A 21433-nucleotide genomic window follows, 5' to 3' on the forward strand; every position below is an offset into this window, starting at 1 on the left:
TGTGGTAGCAAAAAGAAATACCCATCCTGCTGTGAGAGTGCTCCACCTTTGCCCACAGTTGCTGTGCTTCTGGTGTCCACTGTCATATTGTGTTATTAGTAGCCGACACTAAGCTCATAAACAGCTAAACTAAGCTAATCCGCAATGGGCACGGTACATTTCACTACAAATATTTGACTTAAAAAATGTAAAGTGACAGTGGTGGTCAACACTCCTTATAGTCCCCACGGTCTGTTTTGTATGTTCGCTTATAGAGAGCTCAACTAATGAAGCAAACACAAGTAAATGATGAAACATGTTGACCAATCTGACAACACAGACACTGCATAAAACAGAATCTGATGCCACTTAAGGGCACCAGCGATCAGATCACAAGGACCTTGTCCTTGATTAAACCACATTTTGCAGATTTCTCTCTTTGCTGGGTGTCAACATTGTTGAAAAAGTTTGGGATAATGTAAGTTCACAACTCAACAAAACATATAACATTGACCTTTTTACATATTTTATTGTGGAAAAATTACATATAAATTCTTTAAATAAGCTTTAACAATACCTATGAAGGAGAGCTATGAATTTTGCATGTTTAAATGTTCAAATATGAGTGCCTTGGAGGCCGAGTGGTTGCAGCACACATTACTGCAACATCTCAGGTTTTATTCCAGCCTTAGGACCTTTGTTGCATGTCATACCCATGTCTGCCATCTATCTTATAAATGCATCAAGAGATAAAAAAATACAAGACTTTAAAATGCACAGATTACATTCAAAAAGTTCATTACTGACACCTTGAATTTAACATTGCAGTTAATTAATGTTAACATGACCACAGCAGATTTTTGAATTACTGTGCAGCTCCACTCTAACATGATACAGTGGCTGCCTGACTATCCAGACTGTGATTGGTTGATTTGTTCCACACTGATCAAAATAAGGATGGCCAGTTTAAATAAAGATATTAAATAAAGAAAAAATAACAATTCAATTTAACTAAGAAAAACACAACAAAAAAACAAAAACTATGCACCCACAAATGTTTGATGACTCACTGTTTAATGCATTTCTTTTAATAAATAATTCCTGAACATGTGACAGTTGGCTTAGACTGTTGGCCACAGCTGTGGCAACACCAGTGTCTGTTTAAATTGAATGTTTTTGTATGTATATGTGCACAGAGCATAATAGTACCCGTTGTGGTTGTATTTCAACCCCTACATCTTTGGTCTTTATCTTTTCATCTTTTACCTTTCGCCTCACACACGGCTCTCTCAGCCATACACACCGTTTCTTCACAACTACTTCATCTCTTCCGTTGTATTTGTGAAATTCTGTTCAACTATATGTTAATAGATGAAGATAAGACTAGTCTTGGCCGAGACGATCTACTTGGAATAATGGGAGCCTCGGTATGTTTTCTAGTTGCCAACAGTCAGTGGTGATAAATCAGACATCTGAGCCAAACACCCCCTTCCTCTGCTGTGATGGATGACGGGGAGACGAAGTTGACTTGAGTTCAAAACAAACGGGCCATAAAAAAACAATTAGCTATAATTAATTCAGTATTTTGTCAACTAAAATAAAAACATAAAAAGCAACAATAAAAGAGGTTGCAAATTACATGAAGGGTTCAGAGAAATTTTGTGTACAAACATTAATTGTTTACAGCTACTGTACAAATATGTCAGGGAAAAGAAAAACTTTAATAATTTCATAATAATAGTATCCGCAAAAGCCAAAAATTCTAGAATAAGAGTCTCAACCGGTGCATCAAACATTATTTTTTGCTTGCTGACTCTCACTTTTTGTTACATTTGTGCTAAACATGCATATTTGTTGTTAGCATACACATGCTAACTGAAATACATTTAGTCTTAGGTCTAACTATGCAAAGTTACAAAAAACTATACTGTATTATAAACCAAAAACACATAGTATCCCTGCTAATACTATGTTATCTTTTTTTTTTTACCTATTATGGCATTCTATACTAACCATGTATTTTTTACTAGTAATATACAGCTCTGCATGACAAGAAGACCTAGAACTGAGTTGCATGTGCATCTGTACATAGATACATACATGTGTAAACAGGTGCACATGCACCGATAAAAGTCGCTGCTGCTGTGCTTCAGCTTTCCTGCTGTGTTTATCTCTTTATATGCTGCTGTAATCACTGTAACCACTCAGTGAGCAAACACAGTGACTGTTCACTGACTCTATCAAGACAATAAGAGAATATATTAGTAAAAATAATCAAATTTATATGCATGATGCTCTCACTGGATGAATGAGGAATACTAACTCTTTTTCTGCTGACAAGGAAACAGAGTTTCTGAGGAACACAAGACCTGACAAACTGGCCATTGAAATAAATATAAGTCAGATTTCATAAGTCCCCATTATGGACAATGTACTCTTTAATGTACTTATATTATAACATCTATTTTACTTTGTAATTTCACATGAATGACTTGCTGGTAGATTATCTAAAGCCAGGCCTCCGTAGATTCCTGCTGGTTTTCATTTAAACTCTTTCACCACCAGAGTGAGCACAATCAGGTGGAGTAAAAACGCAGCAGGACCAGAATTGTAACGCTACATGGACTGTTTACTTTTGGCACGTGTAGTTTCCGTTCACAATTCAAAAGCCATGTATTCCTAACAGCATTACTGTCTGTCGAGTGAAATCTATTCCTATTCACAGTCTTTCAATAAGTAACATGATCATCAAATGCAGTGTAATTACAATATCAGCACCAAAAAAAGAACAAGTCGAGGCTTGCATCCTGCATATTTGTTAGTGGAAAGTGTACATGGTTTTAAGTTCTGTTTTGTTGTTAGATCTGGTGACAGTTAAAAGCCTGTTAATCACTTTTTTTCCGAATAACAGCCCTCCCATCACGTCTTACCATTTTCTTATATCTACAACTTTCCTGGTCAATAAACTGAACAGGCATCAGTGAAATAATATCTGTAATATGTTTAAATATGTATACACTATGACAGGGTTTCCCAACTGGTGGGTTGCAGTCGAAAATTGGATTGTGAGTCCATTCTGAATGGACTTCAAATGACTTGTAAACATGTCAACATTTTATAAGTACAGTGAATCTCCAGGGCATAGCTTTTATTTTGAAGTGCCATTTCTTGCAGGCTACAGTTCATCTAGTAGAAAAATCAGAGCTGGTACTTTTTAAGCACACGATGGTTATCATTAGCACCACTGCAAACCTGTGACCAGCTGTTGGTGCAGGCGAAGTTTTAAATCATGATGCCAGGCTCAGTGGTAGATAACTGATAGCCATCAGCAATGGCAATGACATTGTCTATCGGCCCAAACCAAATGTCTTCATATGTTATATGACACGTAGACATGTAGATGCTATCCCATTTTTGTTTTTTCAGAAATGTTCCCTCAGTGTGTATGTGTTGATTTGCAAATGAATAGGAATACATCACAAATACACAAATAAGCACATGGCTTGCAACTTTTCAAGCACTCCACTTTCATTGAGAAATCTAAGCTGCAACTCTGCAAAATGTGGAGGAGGGTGGATGAGGCTCTTTTCAGAATATGCCGATTCTCACATAAAAGCACACACACGTACAGAATTATCACTACTTTGCTTGCTGCTGTACTGTTAAGTTATTATATTCCATAATGGTTTCACTGGCACACACAAAACACAGCATGCACATGGCTTCAAAAGGAAACGAATCACTTCCTTACTGTTAACTTAAAAGCCTGCTATACCATGCGTCCATACCCACAACAGGCATTAAAAGTGCTTCCCGCTCCATGTTCTGAGAGTGGGGGGGTTAAAACCATTATAAATTTAACAGGACAGAGTGCAAGCAACAGCTGTTGTACTGTATTCAACTGTACCGGGCCAGCATGGCCAGACCAAACACACACATGCATGCACACATATGGACTCTTAAACAAACTTGCCGTGAGTGCTGTATGACAAAGCTTGTTTTATATTTGATGTGAGTTTTGAATGTGGAAAAAAATAGATTATTTTTAAGTGCCTGCTGTTCCTTATGGAATACCGGTGAAACATTGAGAGAAACATCAGGCAACACAGAGCTCCATTCAGACCTATAGGCAGCACATGTGGGAAGAGAGGACAAGTAATGTGCCAGTGTTACTCAACGAACTGCCCGCAGGCCAAATGTGGCCCTGATAGGGTGCCAGGTGGCCCCCCAACCATTTTCTAATTCACAATAAAAATAATGTAATTCACAGTGGGGTTTTTTATTGTACTTTTAGTATATATAAGGTGCCAGAGTGTACAAAACAGTACAAAAAGCTTGTTTATCACAAAAAGTGCCAGTGATGTGCCCCGCATCCCCTGAAAGAGGTCCTAGAGGAGCCTCTAATGCCCTAGAAATGTCCTAGAAATGTCCTGAAGTCCTAGAAATGTCCTGAAAGCTGAGCAGCGTCCTGAAATCCCAGAAACGTCCAAAAATCCTAGAACCGTCCTAAAATCCTAGAAATGTCCCAAAACGCTAGAAATGCCCTAAAATCCTGGAAATATCCTAGTCCTAGAATCATCCTAAAATCCTATAAACATGTGTAGGACTACTGCAACTGGGCCCTGTCAAGTTGAGTATCCCTGAAATGTGCTGATAAAATTAAGATAATACACGTAGCCTAGATTTTATGAGTCATACAAAGATACACACGCACACAAACACATATATATACTGTACTCACACATTATTAACCCAGACTCAATTACACCTTCTATTATTTCCCAGGCACAAACAAGTGTAGACTTGACTCCAGGTGGTAAACGATGGCACTCCAATTAAAAGTGAAAAGCAGGGCACTGAGTTTCTGTGCGTGCATGTACAAACATGCGTATATGTGTGTATGTAATATAGTAGAGATCTTTTGTTCCTGTGTGGGTCACCCTGGGTGAGGCTGGACTCAACAAAGGCATCGAGGTGTTGAATGAATCCCAGGTGAGTACAGGTGTTTCACAGCACAGGTGGAAATAAAAAAACAAGTCCTCGGACACAGGGCCACACACACACACACACACGTGCATGTACAACCACAGCTTTCAGTGAAACACCCTTCACAGTTTGACTTCCTGCGTGTCAGTATTTCTTCTGTACCCCAGTCACACACACACAATCATGCACGCACACCTGCTGTACCTGTAGCTAGCCTTTTGCTGTGACAGCAGTAGTGAATTCATTCACTGAGATAACCACACAGGGGATTGACTCGGCTGGTTAAAAATAACAAAATACAAGAGGAGAAAAGTGTTCTGAGAAGGACAGAGACTTTTTATAAAGCGAAATCATTGTATCATCAAAGCATCACGAGCTTGTGTCTGTGTGAGAGCAGGTGGGACTTCCAAGTCTGGGCATGCCGCTCAGTTATCATCTATAGAGGTCACGTCTCCCCAGGCTGACTACAAACAAACAGCTTTTAACAGCTGCAACATCACTGATAGCAAAAAAAAAGCTAGCATTGAAGCTGCATGGCTACAGTAAGGATAATGTGGGACAGGGAGTGCAGTGCGAATCAAGGCCAATGCAGCTAAAGCGCTCCATAGGTTGTTCAGAGGCCGTCTGTTTCTTAAGCATGTTTGCCACATATAACCATTGCATGCATTGCATCAATAAATAACACATTTCTGAGCCATGACAATTCTATTATGAATATTTCACTGTATTGTGTGGGTTTTTTTACATTACACAGTGCTGAATAGTTAATGCTTCTCCAGCCTTAACCAAGGCCTCTGCGCAAAAAACATTCAAACCCAAACAACCTTTAGAGCAGAGATTGAAGTGGCAAGTCATCACTTGGCCTTTGACACAAGTTCACATGGAGCATATGGTGTTGGTTTTGTAATCTTTATGCAGCTACTGTGCCTCGTCTGCTCCTGGGAACTATGACCTTGTTTTGTTAAAAGACTCCCAAGATTAAACATTATTAACATTGCAGGAGCAATAACTCTAAATTAATGCTAACTGATCATTTTTGGGCAGTAACTGCCACTGCACTGCAAGCTGACAATGCAGTTAAAGAATCTATGGAAACACTGTCGTCCTCTTATGCTAGCATGCATCGGTGCTCTGCAAAAAAGCTAGCTTATCAACCCAACTGCCACAAGAAATGCTTGGCATTGTGCATTTCAGTAAACCACGAATATGTGACGTTGCATGTTACTATGTAGTGCATATGTTAAAACCATAGTCTGTATATATAATGAATGTAGCTACCGAGAGATCACCCATTGGTTTGTGGACTGCTGTTTTTAAGCCTTGAGTTCGGCCATTGCCATCTTAGCTTTTTGGAGCCATAAGTGACTACATTTGAGGTTGAATCTGACTCAGATTGTAGTGACGCTTTGCAGACAGCCTGTCACTTAAGCAGCCCCACCCTTAAATATGTGTAACTTAAAGGCCTAATAAAATGCAAACAGTGAGTTATCAAAAAAATCATCTCCCAGTCATTTGTCAAGAATGTTGAAATTAGCTATAAAGACTAAAACTGTTTTTTTTTTTTTTATGAGGCTATTGATATGAAACAAATGAAATGTGCAAAAGTGAAGTATTGGTGGTTTGCAGAAATGTACAATACCAATATTTTTTTTCTTACAACTGGCCTGCACTTATACCCCTTCAAGACTGTTTCTTTTGGAAATGATCAGGTTTGTCCACACACCCTTCAGTTGCTGTCACATTCATGATAATCAGACAGAAGGTCACCTTTACTAGTACATCCAAACTGGGAATGCACCACAGCTAGCGATACCTTCAGCTTAGCTGTGCATTCATATGAGCAGAGTAATGTTAGTGGGAGGGAAGCCAGCAGGGCTGTCCTTCTTGTTACTGCATTAAATTTTACTGCACTGTTTACTCACATCAACACAAAGATAAATGCCAAATGACATTAAAAAAAAATGTCTTGACATTATTTTGAACATTTTAATGCCATTCAAAGTTTATTAAATCTGTTGTGCAGTCACAACCAATCCTTAGAAGGAGCAGCAGTGTGATTTATAGCCATGCTAGCAGCATGGCTCCAGGCAGGGCGATGTCAACCGGCCTTTGCTCCAAACAGATGTCTATTACTGAATGAATTAAATTTTGCACAGACATCCATGTACCACAGAGGATTACTCCTATTGAATTTTGTGTTCCCTTGACCTTTTAACTAGCGCCACCAGGAGGTCAAAGTTGTAATTTGTCTAATAACGACATTCAGCCTCAGCAGTACTTTATGTTTAGTGTTTGCTATCAAATGCTAACAGGCTAAACATGTTGGAACAGTCATGCACATAAGCAAAAATAATTGATATATGTTATTGTTATGCTCTATCTGTGGCTGTATTTCTGACTAACTTGTTGCTTTTTATCTGCTAGTGTGTGTGCATGTCTGGTGCTTTATGTTTCTGTGTGTGTATGCGTGCATATGCAAATGAGTGTGCTCCACGATGCAATGACCATTGGTGGATGGCGGCGGCTCAAAGCAGAGGGATGTCCTCCTCCACTCGACCAGCCACCTGAGTACATGCAAGCAGCTACAGAGTGATGTAATTGTATCCAAAAGCTGTTTCAAATGAAAGAATGTTTACATGATTTGAGAGGAATTTGTATGTTTGAGAAAATGTTCGTGAGGAGTAATGCTAAAAATCATTCTTTACAGTCAAAGGAGTTCATCTATGGAACAGCTGTAGTGTGGAATTGAAAGCATGTAGAACATTTAATGAATTTAAACACGTTTTTAAAACAACACAATGAACGGATATGGGATAATGGAAAGGAGCGGGGAACTGGCACAGTAATACAGGGTACAAGATAGGTAGGTTGCTTTTGATAGCATGACTTTGTTTTCTGTTTTGATGAGTTTTCGTTGTTTTGTTATTTGTATGTGCTTATTCATACTGATCTGTTTTTGTTTTGTCTTGACTGTTTTACTCTTGTTTGATTTGATAGAGGTGTGTATGGTGAATACTGGGGTAAAAACTGGGAATATTCATGTTTAAAAGAAGGTTTTTTTAAGGAAATTGCAAACGGGGTTAGAAATTTTATTTTAGTATTATCGTCCTCCTGAATAGTTACGTTGTTTACTGAATATGTCCAGTGGACATTCTGGTGTTGTTTTTCTTACTTATATGTTCTTTCTATTTTCCCATTTTATACGGCATGTTTGAAATATAGATCTAAACAGAAACAGACATATGGTAGTTTGTTTTACTGGAGGTCAACTGATCACTTGATTTACAAATGGCGGTGGCAGTGGTGATGATGATGGTGGTGGGTCCTTCTTTATCTTGTCCTGTCAAGTATGAGATTGCTTGGAGGGAGAAAGCCCCTTAGCAGACCCCTCAAACCAATTTTCAATCCTATTTGCAATTACAGTCTATTAAAAAGTAGGTTTTTTTACAAAATACTCATTATCCATGTGGGATGAAGACAGCAAATCTTTCCTTCGCGTCCCCCATTCAGAGTTGCCTGTAGTATTTTTTTTCATGTTGTGTATCTCGGAGCAATGGCTGTATGAAGCGCATCATTTAATGCCTTCCAGTATATGTTGCCTTGCTCTATACATCACATTGTACCACAAGGCAATAAGAATGGGCCTGGACATATAGCCCCCTATCTTCTGTGTGATATACTGAACCATAAATAGGCCATGATCCTTCTCTCAGCATGACATAATGTGGATAAACCGGTGAGAGTACAGACTGTCCACACAACATATATCAGTCACGTTCATATTTACTGGGTTACAAATGCCTCGTGTTGTGTGTCATTGGGTTAAACAATGAGGCGGCTTCAATTTGTCAACTCGGTTAATACTCAGGAACATGATCTGACAGCGGTGGACATATTTATGACAGGATAGTGCCATGATAGACAAATTAAAATTTTGCCTCATGTGTTGTCTATTCAGCGACAAAGACATTTGATCACACACTCACATTAATAAACTACACAGTGTTGTTAAATGACAACATGCATATCCAGCGCCTCTCTACACTGATGGATTTTTTTGCTTATGTTGTTGTTCTACTACAATACCATTAACCCTCAGGTGTCCTGTCTCCCACTTTCTCCTTTATTACTAGATACTATAACAGTGTTCAGTGGTCTGTTCCTCCATCTATTTTTATCCCGGCACTTCTAATAAGATCAGCTCAAAACACATATTAATAAAGAGAGTCTGAGGAGGCAGTTTTCTGAAGAGCTCAGCAGCAAGGAGTGGCGTGGTGCAGGGTGTGTGTGACAAAAGGACCTTCGCCGAGTGTCCTTGTCAGTTACTCTTACCTTTCCTCGCCATCAACGTTGCTGCCAACGTCTCACATCAATGGGGTAATCAAATAACGACCGGCGCGAATCAGTAAATCTGACAAGTGGATTTAGCCTGGACCCGCGCGGATGGGTGTGCCACGAACACGGAGACACTAGTACGTATGAACTAAGATTGTTTGTGATAGCATTAGACAACAAGCATCCCAGAGTTATTTATGCGGTGAGGGTTTTCATGATGAAAAATTCAAACTTTTAATATCAATGGCGAGAAAATTGCAGTTGACTCGGTGCTTGTTTTAGATCGTCACTGACAAATATTTTTGCTTCAGCTATTGTAGTCATGGAAATAAGAAGGGAGGAAAAAAACAAAACCCACAATGGTAAAAACAAAAAAGAAGTATTACTCCAGGAACATTAACCTGACAAAATGACATTAAATTGGATTAATGGTGACGGAGCGGTTTGTTTTCTCAAATGAAAAGCAGGCACACAGTGAATCTGACGAACCTGCATGTTCCTTAGTCAATTTAAGGCCATTCAAGCTGCTAGACAGTCTAATTTAATAATTAACACTTTCATAGCTGTGAAACACTTCTCTTCTGTGCTACAAAAAAAAGCCCTGAATAATAAAGTACAAATCAAATGTCTTGTGTGGAACTTTTTTCCTTCATCAACAGTCTGTCTGAGACACAACATGGTGGCTTGCCATTTTTTTTTTCTGATCCAGACGGTTCAACAGTGGCTCAGCTTCCCTGTCAATGCTCATTTTATTACAAAGTCTGCGATCTGGCATATTTTGCTCTTGCACGCATTGATCCATAATTGTCGCACATCCCCATTCCAACTCTATTCTCACTTACTCAAAAAGACTGCTGATTTGGTTAGCGAGAAATGCATGCACCCCTCCGCTGTCGCAACCTCCTTTGTCGGTGTCAACAGAATCTAGAGTTACTGTGGAGATATTAGGAGACCTTTTCTTGCTGCCGTGGTGCGTTAGAGGGCACCAGGAGGACATTTGGCCCCCATCAACAAGACTTTGGCATGCAAAATACCAGTCCTGCTCATTCTAAAAAGGATCAGATTTTACTGACAGGTCATTTTGGAGCAGGTCTAGGGGAGCCGATGTCGCCCTTGCACGGTAAAGTGATACAGCAGGAGGAGGAGGAAAAGGAAATAAAGTGCACCACAAACAGATAAGAGGAAGACAAGGAGCCCACCGCGGAGGCTGCGGAGGATTAGACTGTTGGCTTAAAAAGGCAGAGAATCATCTCAAGGTAGCATTCAAATATCCAAGGCTATAGTCATCTGCAAATATGCGCCAAGTCAGAGCTCATACATACATGAAAAAGAAACCACAAGACAGTTAGTTATATGCTGTGTATCCTCATACAATGGTTCATATGTTATGTTACGCATTAACGCCCAACTAGTTAGGTTAGGTTTCAGAAAAGAATCGTTATTCACAAACGCAGTTTAAAATAACTCAATACAATCTTACGCTAATCGAGTTGTCATATTGTTTATCACTAATGCAATACAAGTTGGATTTCAAACCATTTCACCATCAGCACAGGTTGCTGATTTAGACTACTTTTTAATTTGCCACAATGTTTTATACTGACAAATACCTCTTTGCATGAAATCAAACCAGTTAAAACTTGTACACCAACTGCAAAAACAGGAATCAAGTTAACTCTCGTTATAGTATATAAATAATAGTTTTTCTTAGGTTTAAGTATAATGAGTGAAGAACAAATGCTTAAAGGAAATCAAGAGAAAGTCAAATCGTTGCCTTCATCTACCAAGTGCCTGTGTTTTGCACTGGTAAAAACATACAATATGTAGCCACTACATGGCATAAACCTAGCATGCTGACAGCTCAACAGCCCTGCTCTTTTAAGTTTTATAGCAACAGAAAGGCAAGTGAACAGCGGACGTGCTGAATGCCCCGAGGAGACAGATGGAGCAGTCAGATCAATCAATCACAGGAGTTGGTTAGAGAAAACAAGATTCCAATAAAATGAAGTAGTATACAAAAACAAGTACAAAGCACATTCAAGCCAAAGAATACTCAACTCAATAAAATTCACCAAACCAATTTCATATGGATCATGTTAACATATAATTGCATTAATTATAGATCTTTTACTCTCGAAACCCACGCATGACACGTTGAACTGAACACGCATTCAACCTGGGTTTGACCCATTCATGAAAGTGCTGTCAAAGGTTAATCCCTCGGCATCACCGTTTGGAGACTTGAGTGCTCTACTGCAGATCCACACCTCACCTCTAAACCCCATGATTACACCGACTTACATTACACTGATAACCAAAAAGTTAGTGTGTCAATTAAGTTTTTCTCTGGGATCCCTAGTTTTCTAGTAATCTGGATCTTGCTTCTTATCTTAAAAGGAATAGTTTTAACACATACTTATTTGCTGCTAAAACAATAAATATCTTTGCAGTAAAAACGGAGCTGAAGCTAAGACGTGGTTAGACTAGCTTAGCATTAAGTCTGTAAACTCAGTTTTCCCGTAGTTAAAAACTATGCCCACCAATATCTCAAATGCATGGTAGTTAAAAAGTATCTTGTTTCTTGATGTATCTCTTCACAAACACAAATGCATACCTGAGTTGGATGTTATCAGCCCATTAAATGGCCATTATGAGTTGTTTTTTTACCTTATAGATATGGGCCTGCCACAACCAGACCAGGCCATGACCAGTTTGTTAGGTTTTAGTTTCATTTGGTTTAGGTGCCTACAGCAAGTGGTTAGGTTTATAAAAATATCATGGTTGGGTGTTACAATCAATTTTACTCGGGACACATCCCCAGGTCACCTGAGTGAAGTCCTGTGTTTGTTTGAACAATCGACAACTGCTTTTATGCTCTTTATACTATGTCTCCCATCAAAAGGCTGATAATGGCCTTCTGAACCTAATAATAGGTGTGGCAGGTCACTTCTAATCCATGTCTATGACATTCATCACTACTGATAGCTGCCATTTAATGACTAATGACAATTACAGTAGTTCAAAAGCAAAACAACAACTTGTAGATCTGGAGGAAATTAAGTGTATATAGACACACCAATTGTTCCATCACTATCCAGTATCCAGATTATAGAGGACTTTCTCCAGTCAGCTTATTTCTTAAATGTCATGTAAACAAGAAACACGTTTTCCATAATTGGGGATGGGGTCTGGTTAACTCGTACCACCAGATTTGTTTCGACCTCATCAGCATAAAGTGTTTATCGTAATTCCGAAGAAGAGAGAGGTGTGAGATAGAGAAAAGTCACATAAATCTAAGAAAATAGACAGAGAAGTTCAAATTCTGGCAACCCGGTTTTAGCAGTGCATGTAAAAGTGTTTTTAAATTACCAGAAATGTTGAAGTATTGCTTTTAGTTTTGTTGTGTAGTTGCTCACATACATCTCTTAAACTTGAACAAAACTGTCATGAAAGCTTAGCAGTGGTCAATTTGCACCCAACCCTGGTTAGAAGGAAGGTTGGCATGTTGAGACGTTTGTAATCACCTAAAATCTTGGGTTTCACCCACATTTCTGAATTCTACAAAAGGACGATTAATGTGTCACGTGATGCAAATATTATTATATTGAGCACAGAGATTTGTCACGGGATGGCAGCCATCCCGTGACAACATTAATTTACCTGCAGAGCCATTCATATTCTATGACATTTCACAAGTGATCGCTTCTCGCCACAGTGTATCCATCACTGCTCTACGCCAGCCATTTAGGAGAACTCTCCACTTTATAATGAGAGGGTTTAAACAGCACACAGGTGCTGTATCAACTGTATCAATAGCCCGGTTTGAACGATGTTCTCGCTTTACACCACAAGCGGGGCAGTGACCTCTGTGAGCTGTGAAGATACTCTGACAAAAATTTGACTCCTTGCTTCATTGATCGCTAACAAAGACTCCTCTTTCTGTCAATCGGTCATGTGATTCTCCAGAGCAGCAGGAGAGAGTCACCCTTTACCTTTCCTCTCTCATTTGCCCTCCCCAGTCTCTACTGGGAAACCTCACCACCTATCTCTCTATTCCTCTCGTTCTAAATTTAACATATGGTGAGGATAACGTACAGACTATTATTTTACACTTAAAGCAACATTAACCCACAGCAGATGTCATTATTCTCCCATCTCAATTTACTGCCAGTGGATTGTATATTATTCCATGAATGAAAAATTCAATATGAGGTAACTTTGTCCCACAATCAGTACATCTAGTGTAGAGTATTATAGTATTCCCCACTGTGAGTGCTTGAATGGTTCCTTCCCTATTGATCTCCTTGGAAATAGTGAGGAAGATATATCACAAAGATGAATAGCATGGGTAGGTCAGATAATTAGGTCAGCAGCGTAATGTTATATTCGGTTTCCCTAAGTGCTTAAGAGATTCTGAAACAAACCACACAGTTTCAATTACAGTGTACTAGGAGGGATTGTTGGTTTCAATTTTCATCTCAGTTTCTCCGTCACACCAAAAACATCCCAACACAAGATATACACATACTCGAAGGAATGGTAAATTGGTAAATATATTAGCTAAAAATACTGGTGGAATATTTGTGCAGTTTGTCGTCTTTTTCCGACTTGTTCAGACTCCGACAAAAGAATGCTGACCTTAGCTGAAGTCAGGAAAATCTCCTTGTGTAACGACTTGTGTCAAGGCTAGTATAAATAAACTGCATTATCATTCAAAAAGTCATTAAATTTACTAACAAAGAAATGAGATTCTATCAAATGTATTGCAACTTCCTGTTGACGTGCAGAGCTCTGGCAGTAAGTTTACAGTTCCTGTTGCGCCGTTTAAGCATGGATGTATAAAGAGAATTGGATACAGCATTGGAGGTAAAAAAGTTTAACTTTCATGTGAAAAATTACCTAGAGCTCTGTCCATGCATTACACATAGGGAGGGATTAATTTGCAAATAAGTTGAATAAGTTTAAATAAATTTAACATTTAGACCAATTATTGCAGATTAACCTAAAAGTGTTCATCTGTGAAAAACAAAAAAAATGTGTTTTGTACATGAATAAAAAAGACACAAATGGGAATTTGGACACAGATTTTCCATCAAGCTGTACGCATTTTCTTTGCATTGAGAGACTCAAAGTAAGGAAAAAAAGTATTGTGTATTTGTGCTCTAGATGGCTTTTACAAACAATTTTCATTTTTCATTTTTACCTACATTTTTTAATATTTACAAATAGATAGAATAAAAGATAAACTCCCTTTAAATAATCAGCCCTGTGCAACTGAAGGTTTTTTTTTTGTCTGTTTGTTTTTAATTATTAACATCTGTTTAATATAGGTACAAAATCCAGGGAGCTACGTTTCCCCGAGATTTTTTTTAAAAATATCGATTCGGTTGTTCAGTCACAGATTGGTTGCACTAGTCATGAATCATAAATCTGTCATGCATCACAATATAGCAATGTGCTAATCAGCTCCTCTGATGGAGTCAGGGGGAATGGAAGGAGTGAGGATGAAAATGAGCAACATATTTCTGTAAGCTAACGCCTGAGACTTTGTCAGAGTATAATTACTCAGCAAAAAGGGATTTCACTTGTACTCAGCTCTAGCCAGGGTCCTTGGTTATTGCCTGGGCAAGGCACTGTGAAACACCTTGGCCAGACCTCTCTTTTTCTCTCTCACTGTGCTGTAGTGTTATAACACACTCCCACATTCACACTGCAAAACTGTCCTCGCGCAGAGATGTTGCTACAGGCTCAGGGACCGTCATTAAAGCACCATGTAAAGCCTTAATGATGCAGCAGAGAAAAATGTCTATTACACAGAGGAGTTTCCAACAAAAGCACTCTGGACAAGATTTACTTAGAAAATGGCACAGAGCAAATGTGCATCGAGTTAACATTCAAGTTCATGAACACAAAAGAGAAAGGCCTCCCAAGAGGGACAGCAGCATCAGTTGTGCAATACTGGTTGGAAGACACTGACTAATTATTTTGTCCTGCCGATAGTGGCGTGGAACTTATCTATGCTCTCTTCAAAGCCAAACTCCATTGATAAAAACAGTAATTACAGTAGTAAACCTCGGTGAACATGGGAGCTGCTGGTCTACCGCTGCCTCCGTCGGTTGGTTTGTTTGTGTTATTGTTTGACTTTGGTGTTTTTAAGGTTTATATCAGATTCACCAAAGTCACACATTAACACAAGATAACTGACTGAAGTTGCAGTAGACCAGCAGGTCCTGCGTTCAAAAAGGTAAAATTACAGTTTTTGTCAATGAAGTCTGGCCTTTGACGTTTAGCAAAAAATGCATGTATTCAGGAAGTACTGAGCATAGAGTTATTTGTGGAAGGCCGCAAAACTAAATCATCCACTGCCAAAAATAGATTTTAGGAGCTGGGCTGGTTATACGAGCGCTATTGGAATATACATACCATTCAGTTATTTATAGTGTACTTGGGGCAGAGACAGCGCAGCAGAACATTAGGCGAATTAAAATTGAAACTTAACCGTTCATTCTGCTCAGTCTTAAAGATTACTTTAACTTTTAAACAGCTCCGCTCATCCTTCCATGTGATCTGATCAACTGTTGATAGATTTAAAGATCAATTATACATCCTACAAGTTACAAACTGCTGCTGAGGAAAAAAAAACACATATGCTGTCATTCTGTGGGAACCACTACATGGGGTAAGAAATACATATGATTATTCTGGGCGGTGAAAAATTCCTTTAGGTCATTTCTTTTATACCATTATTGAGGTTTCTGTAAAATAAAGGATATTTCACATTTAATTTCCCACCACTACCACTTTTGTGGCTTGTGCAAATCCAATCAAAATAAAACTATTCTAGTCTAACAACTGATTGAAAGGTGGAGAAATGCAAAAATGGCCATCACAAATTGCATAACTTTAGTAAATCCAGCAGAATACACAACTGCCATTAACATAATCCCACCTATTATTTACATAATCCTCACCTAAGCACATGCCACAAGAGGACGAGTGCAAACACGAACGCAACTGACAGACAGCGACTCTATAGTCCTGTTGCCAGATAGGACCAACCTACAGGTGCCCAACCATCTTGTCATTCTGACCTCCTCTTTCTTTACTTCCTTCAGCTTCTTCAACACATACATGGCTGCAAAACAGAAGGCTGAGTAAATATTGTCATTTTTGAACAAACAAGCGTCCAAAAGAAGAATAACAATGCCACTGTATATTGATGGGAAAACGTTGTCCAAATTTGGGTGACAAACTTCCCACTTCCCACTTTCTCCATGCAGCAGAGGCATCAATCAGTCTTCACATCACATCTGGTGATTCTCTGTCTCTCTCTTAGATACAGTACACTTTTATTTGTTAATTTCTGATGTGTTTTAACATTGGTTTTAAGCCATTGCATAACTATTCTACAAGTAAACTTTAAAGGAACTCTGAGGAGAGTTGAGTCTATTGAGAGCATCACAAAAGGCAGCCTTGATGTTTGGTCTTGGAACCAGTGAATCGTGACTCTGTTGCTATAACAGCAGGTCTATCAAAGTCAGTACTTTGCTAGACATTATTACAGAGCAATTCTTGCATCATCACATGTTGGGTAAGATGTTGAGGCCTGACTGCAGATTAACTTGTTGGCTGTGAATGTCTGGCAGGTTTTCAGAGCTCTGGATGTCTCTCTTGTGTGTATGTTCTTATGTCAGTCTGTGAAGAAACGTGAGGACAAAGCTAACCAGCGCAGTAGCAAGACGACAATGTTGGCATTAGCTGTTTTTGCAAACCACACAGCTGATGGTGGATCATGTGTCACCCGGGCAAGACTACTGCAAAGAACTGTTTGAGACACAAATAAATTACAAACCAAGTTGAGTTTTAGTAAGTCCTTGCTGTGTTTCTATTGGCTTTTTAGGTTCCAAACATGAGTGTTTTGAAGCGAACTGTCTGTGTTTTTCCAGTTACTTTTTAGGCTCCAAACATCTGCGTTTTGTAGTGACTTTTCTGTGTTATTTGAGCCAATTTTTGTGATCCAAACATGGGTGTTTTGTAGCAACCTAACAGTGGTTGTTCAGGAGCTTTTTAGGCTCCAAATGTCTGTGTTTTGTAGCGACCCACAGTGTTTTCCCATTAGCTTTTTTGGGCTTCAAATGTGTGCTTTGTGGTGACCCATCAGTGGGTTTTTTTTCTGCTTTTTTTAAAAGTTTTTTTAGGTTTTCAGTGTGTGCACAATGCCATTTTAAGCTCTAAAGGAGGGTGTTTTGTAGCAACCTGCCATTTTGGGGTTTTTTTGTTATTGTTTTTTCCGGCTGCTTTTTAGGCTCTGAACAAATATGTTTTGTAATGTCTCGTCCGCTGGGATCATGGCACTATAAGCTGTTTGTTATTTTACCAAGGAATTGCTGCTTTTCCTGCCGGGATTATCAATCAATCAATCAATCCTTTATTCCAAACTCTGGGTCCACATAAAAAAAAAGGACAAAACATCACATACACTAAATAAAATAAAATCATGTCATAAAAATAGTTCAATAAATGCCAACAAAGAGACAACTACACCAGTGTCTCCACAGCTGAGACTGGTGACGTGTTGTGCTATACCTTATGTCAGTTCTGTCCCCAAAACCAAGTTCTTTAAGCTAAAACACCATCCTTTCCTTGTACCTAAACCTAACTGCACATTAACCCCAGCGTTGTTGGAACATAAACTTTCAACAAATCTGTTACATACATAACATAAAATACATAAAATGTTACATAATGGTTTTCAGAAATGTAAGATGTCAACATTATTTTTTGGCGATAGGGTTGAGCTGACAGACCACATGTACTTCAGACTGTTTTTCACACAGGAATATAAGTTATTCCTATCGAAGAGAAGAGAAGAGAAGAGAAGAGAAGAGAAGAGAAGAGAAGAGAAGAGAAGAGAAGAGAAGAGAAGAGAAGAGAAGAGAAGAGAAGAGAAGAAGATTTTGGTGTCACTGTAGATCCACAGCCATGCATCAATCTTCTTGGCTTTCTTGCTTGGCCTCGAAATAGGTTCATATTTTATGCAGGACAAATAATACGGAATAAACTCCAGAAGCATTGCATACATAATGAAATAACCTCCTCCTCCTCTTTGGCATGCTGCTGCATAAAAAATAATTGGAAGAGTGGACCACACACACATAGACATGCAAACATACTCTCTCTCAAACACACACGCACTACAAAGTGTGACCTTCAGGTTTGATCATCTGCAATGCAGTGATTAGTTTTATTGGTGTGGAGGCAGACTGCATTGATAAGACTTTTTCCCCTTGCCCATATGGACTTCACATCATCTTCACATCATATGTCGCAGAATGTCAATCACACTCACACCGTGAATCCATGTGATATCAGCCTGAATGTCCTGCATTTAACCCATCATGATATCTATACAGCCTTTAAAAGGACAACAAGATTAATAATTGTAATTATGTGTAATTATGTCAAGACTCTTAACCAATAGCTCCGCAAGCTTGGACTCACCATGCTCTCCTTCAGTCTTTAGTGCCTTGCGTAAACGCCGCTCCACAATTTTAGCAAAAGCTGCTGCCTCCATATCTGGCTGCAAAAGCCTAAATGGAGTTCTCTCAATGTATTTTGACGAAAATTAAATTTAGAATATCCATTGCACTGCTGCTCAGGTTTTCGCACCCCTCATGATGTCCCACAGAGCTTGACACAACCTTTTAACCCAATCACACGACCACTTTCTTCCCCATACGTCACCTGTCACCTACTTGTGAAGACCCCGCCACCATTTCCCGACCAGAACCTTCCAACACGCAGATAACCATATCCCACAGATAGCACCGACACTTCAGCTGGCCGAAGGTAAGAAATGTCAAGTGCTATTGTGCAATGGCTAAACAGAGTGCTGCAGGGATGACATTTTTCTATAGGCCAACTACGCTTATGTCTCTCTTTTCCCCTTATCAAAAAATCTACTGGACTTTTGCATTGGGTTTTGGATCACTGCAGAAAATAAGCTCTGTATAAAACAAACATTTATAAAAAATACACATTTTGTTCAGTAAGATTCACAAATAAACACAACTTTCGCAAAAGCTTCAAAGTTCAAGAGTGGGGTATTTACTGTTGCATTTTTTTGTCTGTTCAGCTTGTGTTAACCACAGACCTTATTAAAGGCTTCTAACCAAAAACCTATTTAAAACAAAACACTGACTTTGAGATGAGGGAACCAGGACATGCTAAAATGCTAATGGATTTCTGGGTTATAGGATTAACTACTGAGGTTCTGTATGGTAATTGATGAAATGGCCACTTGTTTATTGCCTGCATGTTATGCGACAGAAATCGAGGCCGTGCACGGAGTCCCCAAACAAAAAGGACTTTGGAAAAATGTTGTGCAGCTGGTGAATTTAGCAACATGTTTGTACTGAAGTGTTTTTACTATGTCCCCCGGTGCTGTATCTGTCTGCTCTGTGACACACTGTAACTGAGTGCTTCGCCGTCTCTAGCCTAGTGTGTATAACAGAAAACAACTGGCCTTTCTGCGCAGAGAGCCGAGCACTCACCACCACAAACAGGTTACTTAGTCACTGCCCACCCCATCATCTGCCCCCCTGCTCTCCTCTCTCTGTGTCGGAATAAAGGACAACAGCCACAGGGGGAGGACCAGCCTAAAACTGTGGGAATTGAACTTCAAGAGAGGGATGTGCAAGTACAAAAATAAGAACTTCCAAAAGGTCATCATAAAAATGTTGACAAAGCTGTGTAAGTGCCCAGGACAAAACACGAATGCAACAAATTGTTGGGCTTGCCGGTTGTGATGAATGAGACAGAAGCTCTTTGGCTAATGCCTCTTTTTTTTTTTTTTTTTTTTTACAGCAAAACTGTTTGGAAGTGTTTCACTGCTCCCAAACAATGTACACAAAAATGAATGCATACGGAGAGTGAGAGAGGGAGAGAGACACTGAGAGAGAGAGAGAGAGAGAGAGAGAGAGAGAAAGCGAGAAGGGGAAAGACAGAGGCAGCAGCAGCACAATACTGCCTGCTGCACTGCAGCAAAATCTACACAGCATACCGTAGCCACCACACAACCTCCAGCACTGCACAGAACAGACCCCTGTACGGAGGGAGAGGAGTGATAGAGTGATAGACAGAGTGAGGGAGACAACGTGCATGTGTGTGTGTGTATGAGACTGGGAAACACAAGACAATTGAATGAAAACAGAGGAAGCAAAATGTTGTTTTTGTTGTTGGTAAGTGCTTTTTCTTAGATATTCAACAAATTACACAAAGCAATCACATTGATCAAAAACCTGTGTGTGTGTGTGTGTGTGTGTGTGTGTGTGTGTGTGTGTGTGTGTGTGCGTCTGTGAAAAAAATATGCATGAAACGTGACATACTGCAGTTTGAAAGAGTCCAGAGCAACACAACAAACAATGGATGATGCACAAAATTAGGCCGATTTCCGCTTTAACTCAGGATGCAAAACAATAAAATGAACACCTCAAAGCCTGTGAGTCTGTTCTGTTGCAAAGCTCTGTGTTGACAAAATGTTGAAAAGTCACCTCAAACAGCTGCTCATTAGACACAGCTCCTGTAAGCGGGTATTCAGACTGAAAACAGCGCTGCGTTAAATGAATGCAAGAATGGGGGGGGGTCATGTTTTTTCAGGTACCGGTGGCAGTGAGACAATAAAACAACATCCAGGAAATCCAGTTTCAGTAATAGATCCCTGACTCTGATAGCTTATCATACACCGCAATACTGAGCTTTATAATATTATAAGGAAGGATTTTACTGCTCTGGAAAGTTATCGTGACAGCAATTAATTTACTTTTCCTCATAATGAGGTATGGTAAACTATAGCGTTACAAAATAATCTACCTAGAATTTTTGCTTTTAGGTGTTTGATTGGCACAGCACCTTTATGGATGTCACATTAAAGATGTGCCAGCTTTTACTTTTTTGCAGAGAGACCCTGCATTTTTTTTTTTTTTTTTTTGCCAGCAACCTCTGCACTCTGCTGCACCGGCAATCTGGCCTCATTCAAATAACAGAGAGGGCGGCACATTGTCTCAGCAGTCAGGCCGTTCTAATGCACTGATTGTACGCTTTCCTAAGAAAATTAATTCACAACAATTCGTAC

At 39.3% G+C, this 21433-nt stretch overlaps 1 protein-coding gene across 1 annotated transcript in view; it reads right to left on the reverse strand.

Annotated features, from left to right (window-relative positions):
* The window catches only part of fgf14 (fibroblast growth factor 14), a 114374-nt gene extending 95400 nt beyond the window's left edge, over nucleotides 1-18974 (reverse strand). The window contains exon 1 of the mRNA XM_042495081.1: nucleotides 18802-18974. Coding sequence (XP_042351015.1) covers nucleotides 18802-18874 — 73 coding nt within the window. The 5' untranslated portion in view covers nucleotides 18875-18974. The remainder of the gene's footprint in view (nucleotides 1-18801) is intronic.
* Between the last annotated feature and the right edge of the window lie 2459 nt (nucleotides 18975-21433).

This window comes from Plectropomus leopardus, chromosome 10 (genome assembly GCF_008729295.1).
Source record: "Plectropomus leopardus isolate mb chromosome 10, YSFRI_Pleo_2.0, whole genome shotgun sequence".
Classification (NCBI taxonomy): domain Eukaryota; kingdom Metazoa; phylum Chordata; class Actinopteri; order Perciformes; family Serranidae; genus Plectropomus; species Plectropomus leopardus.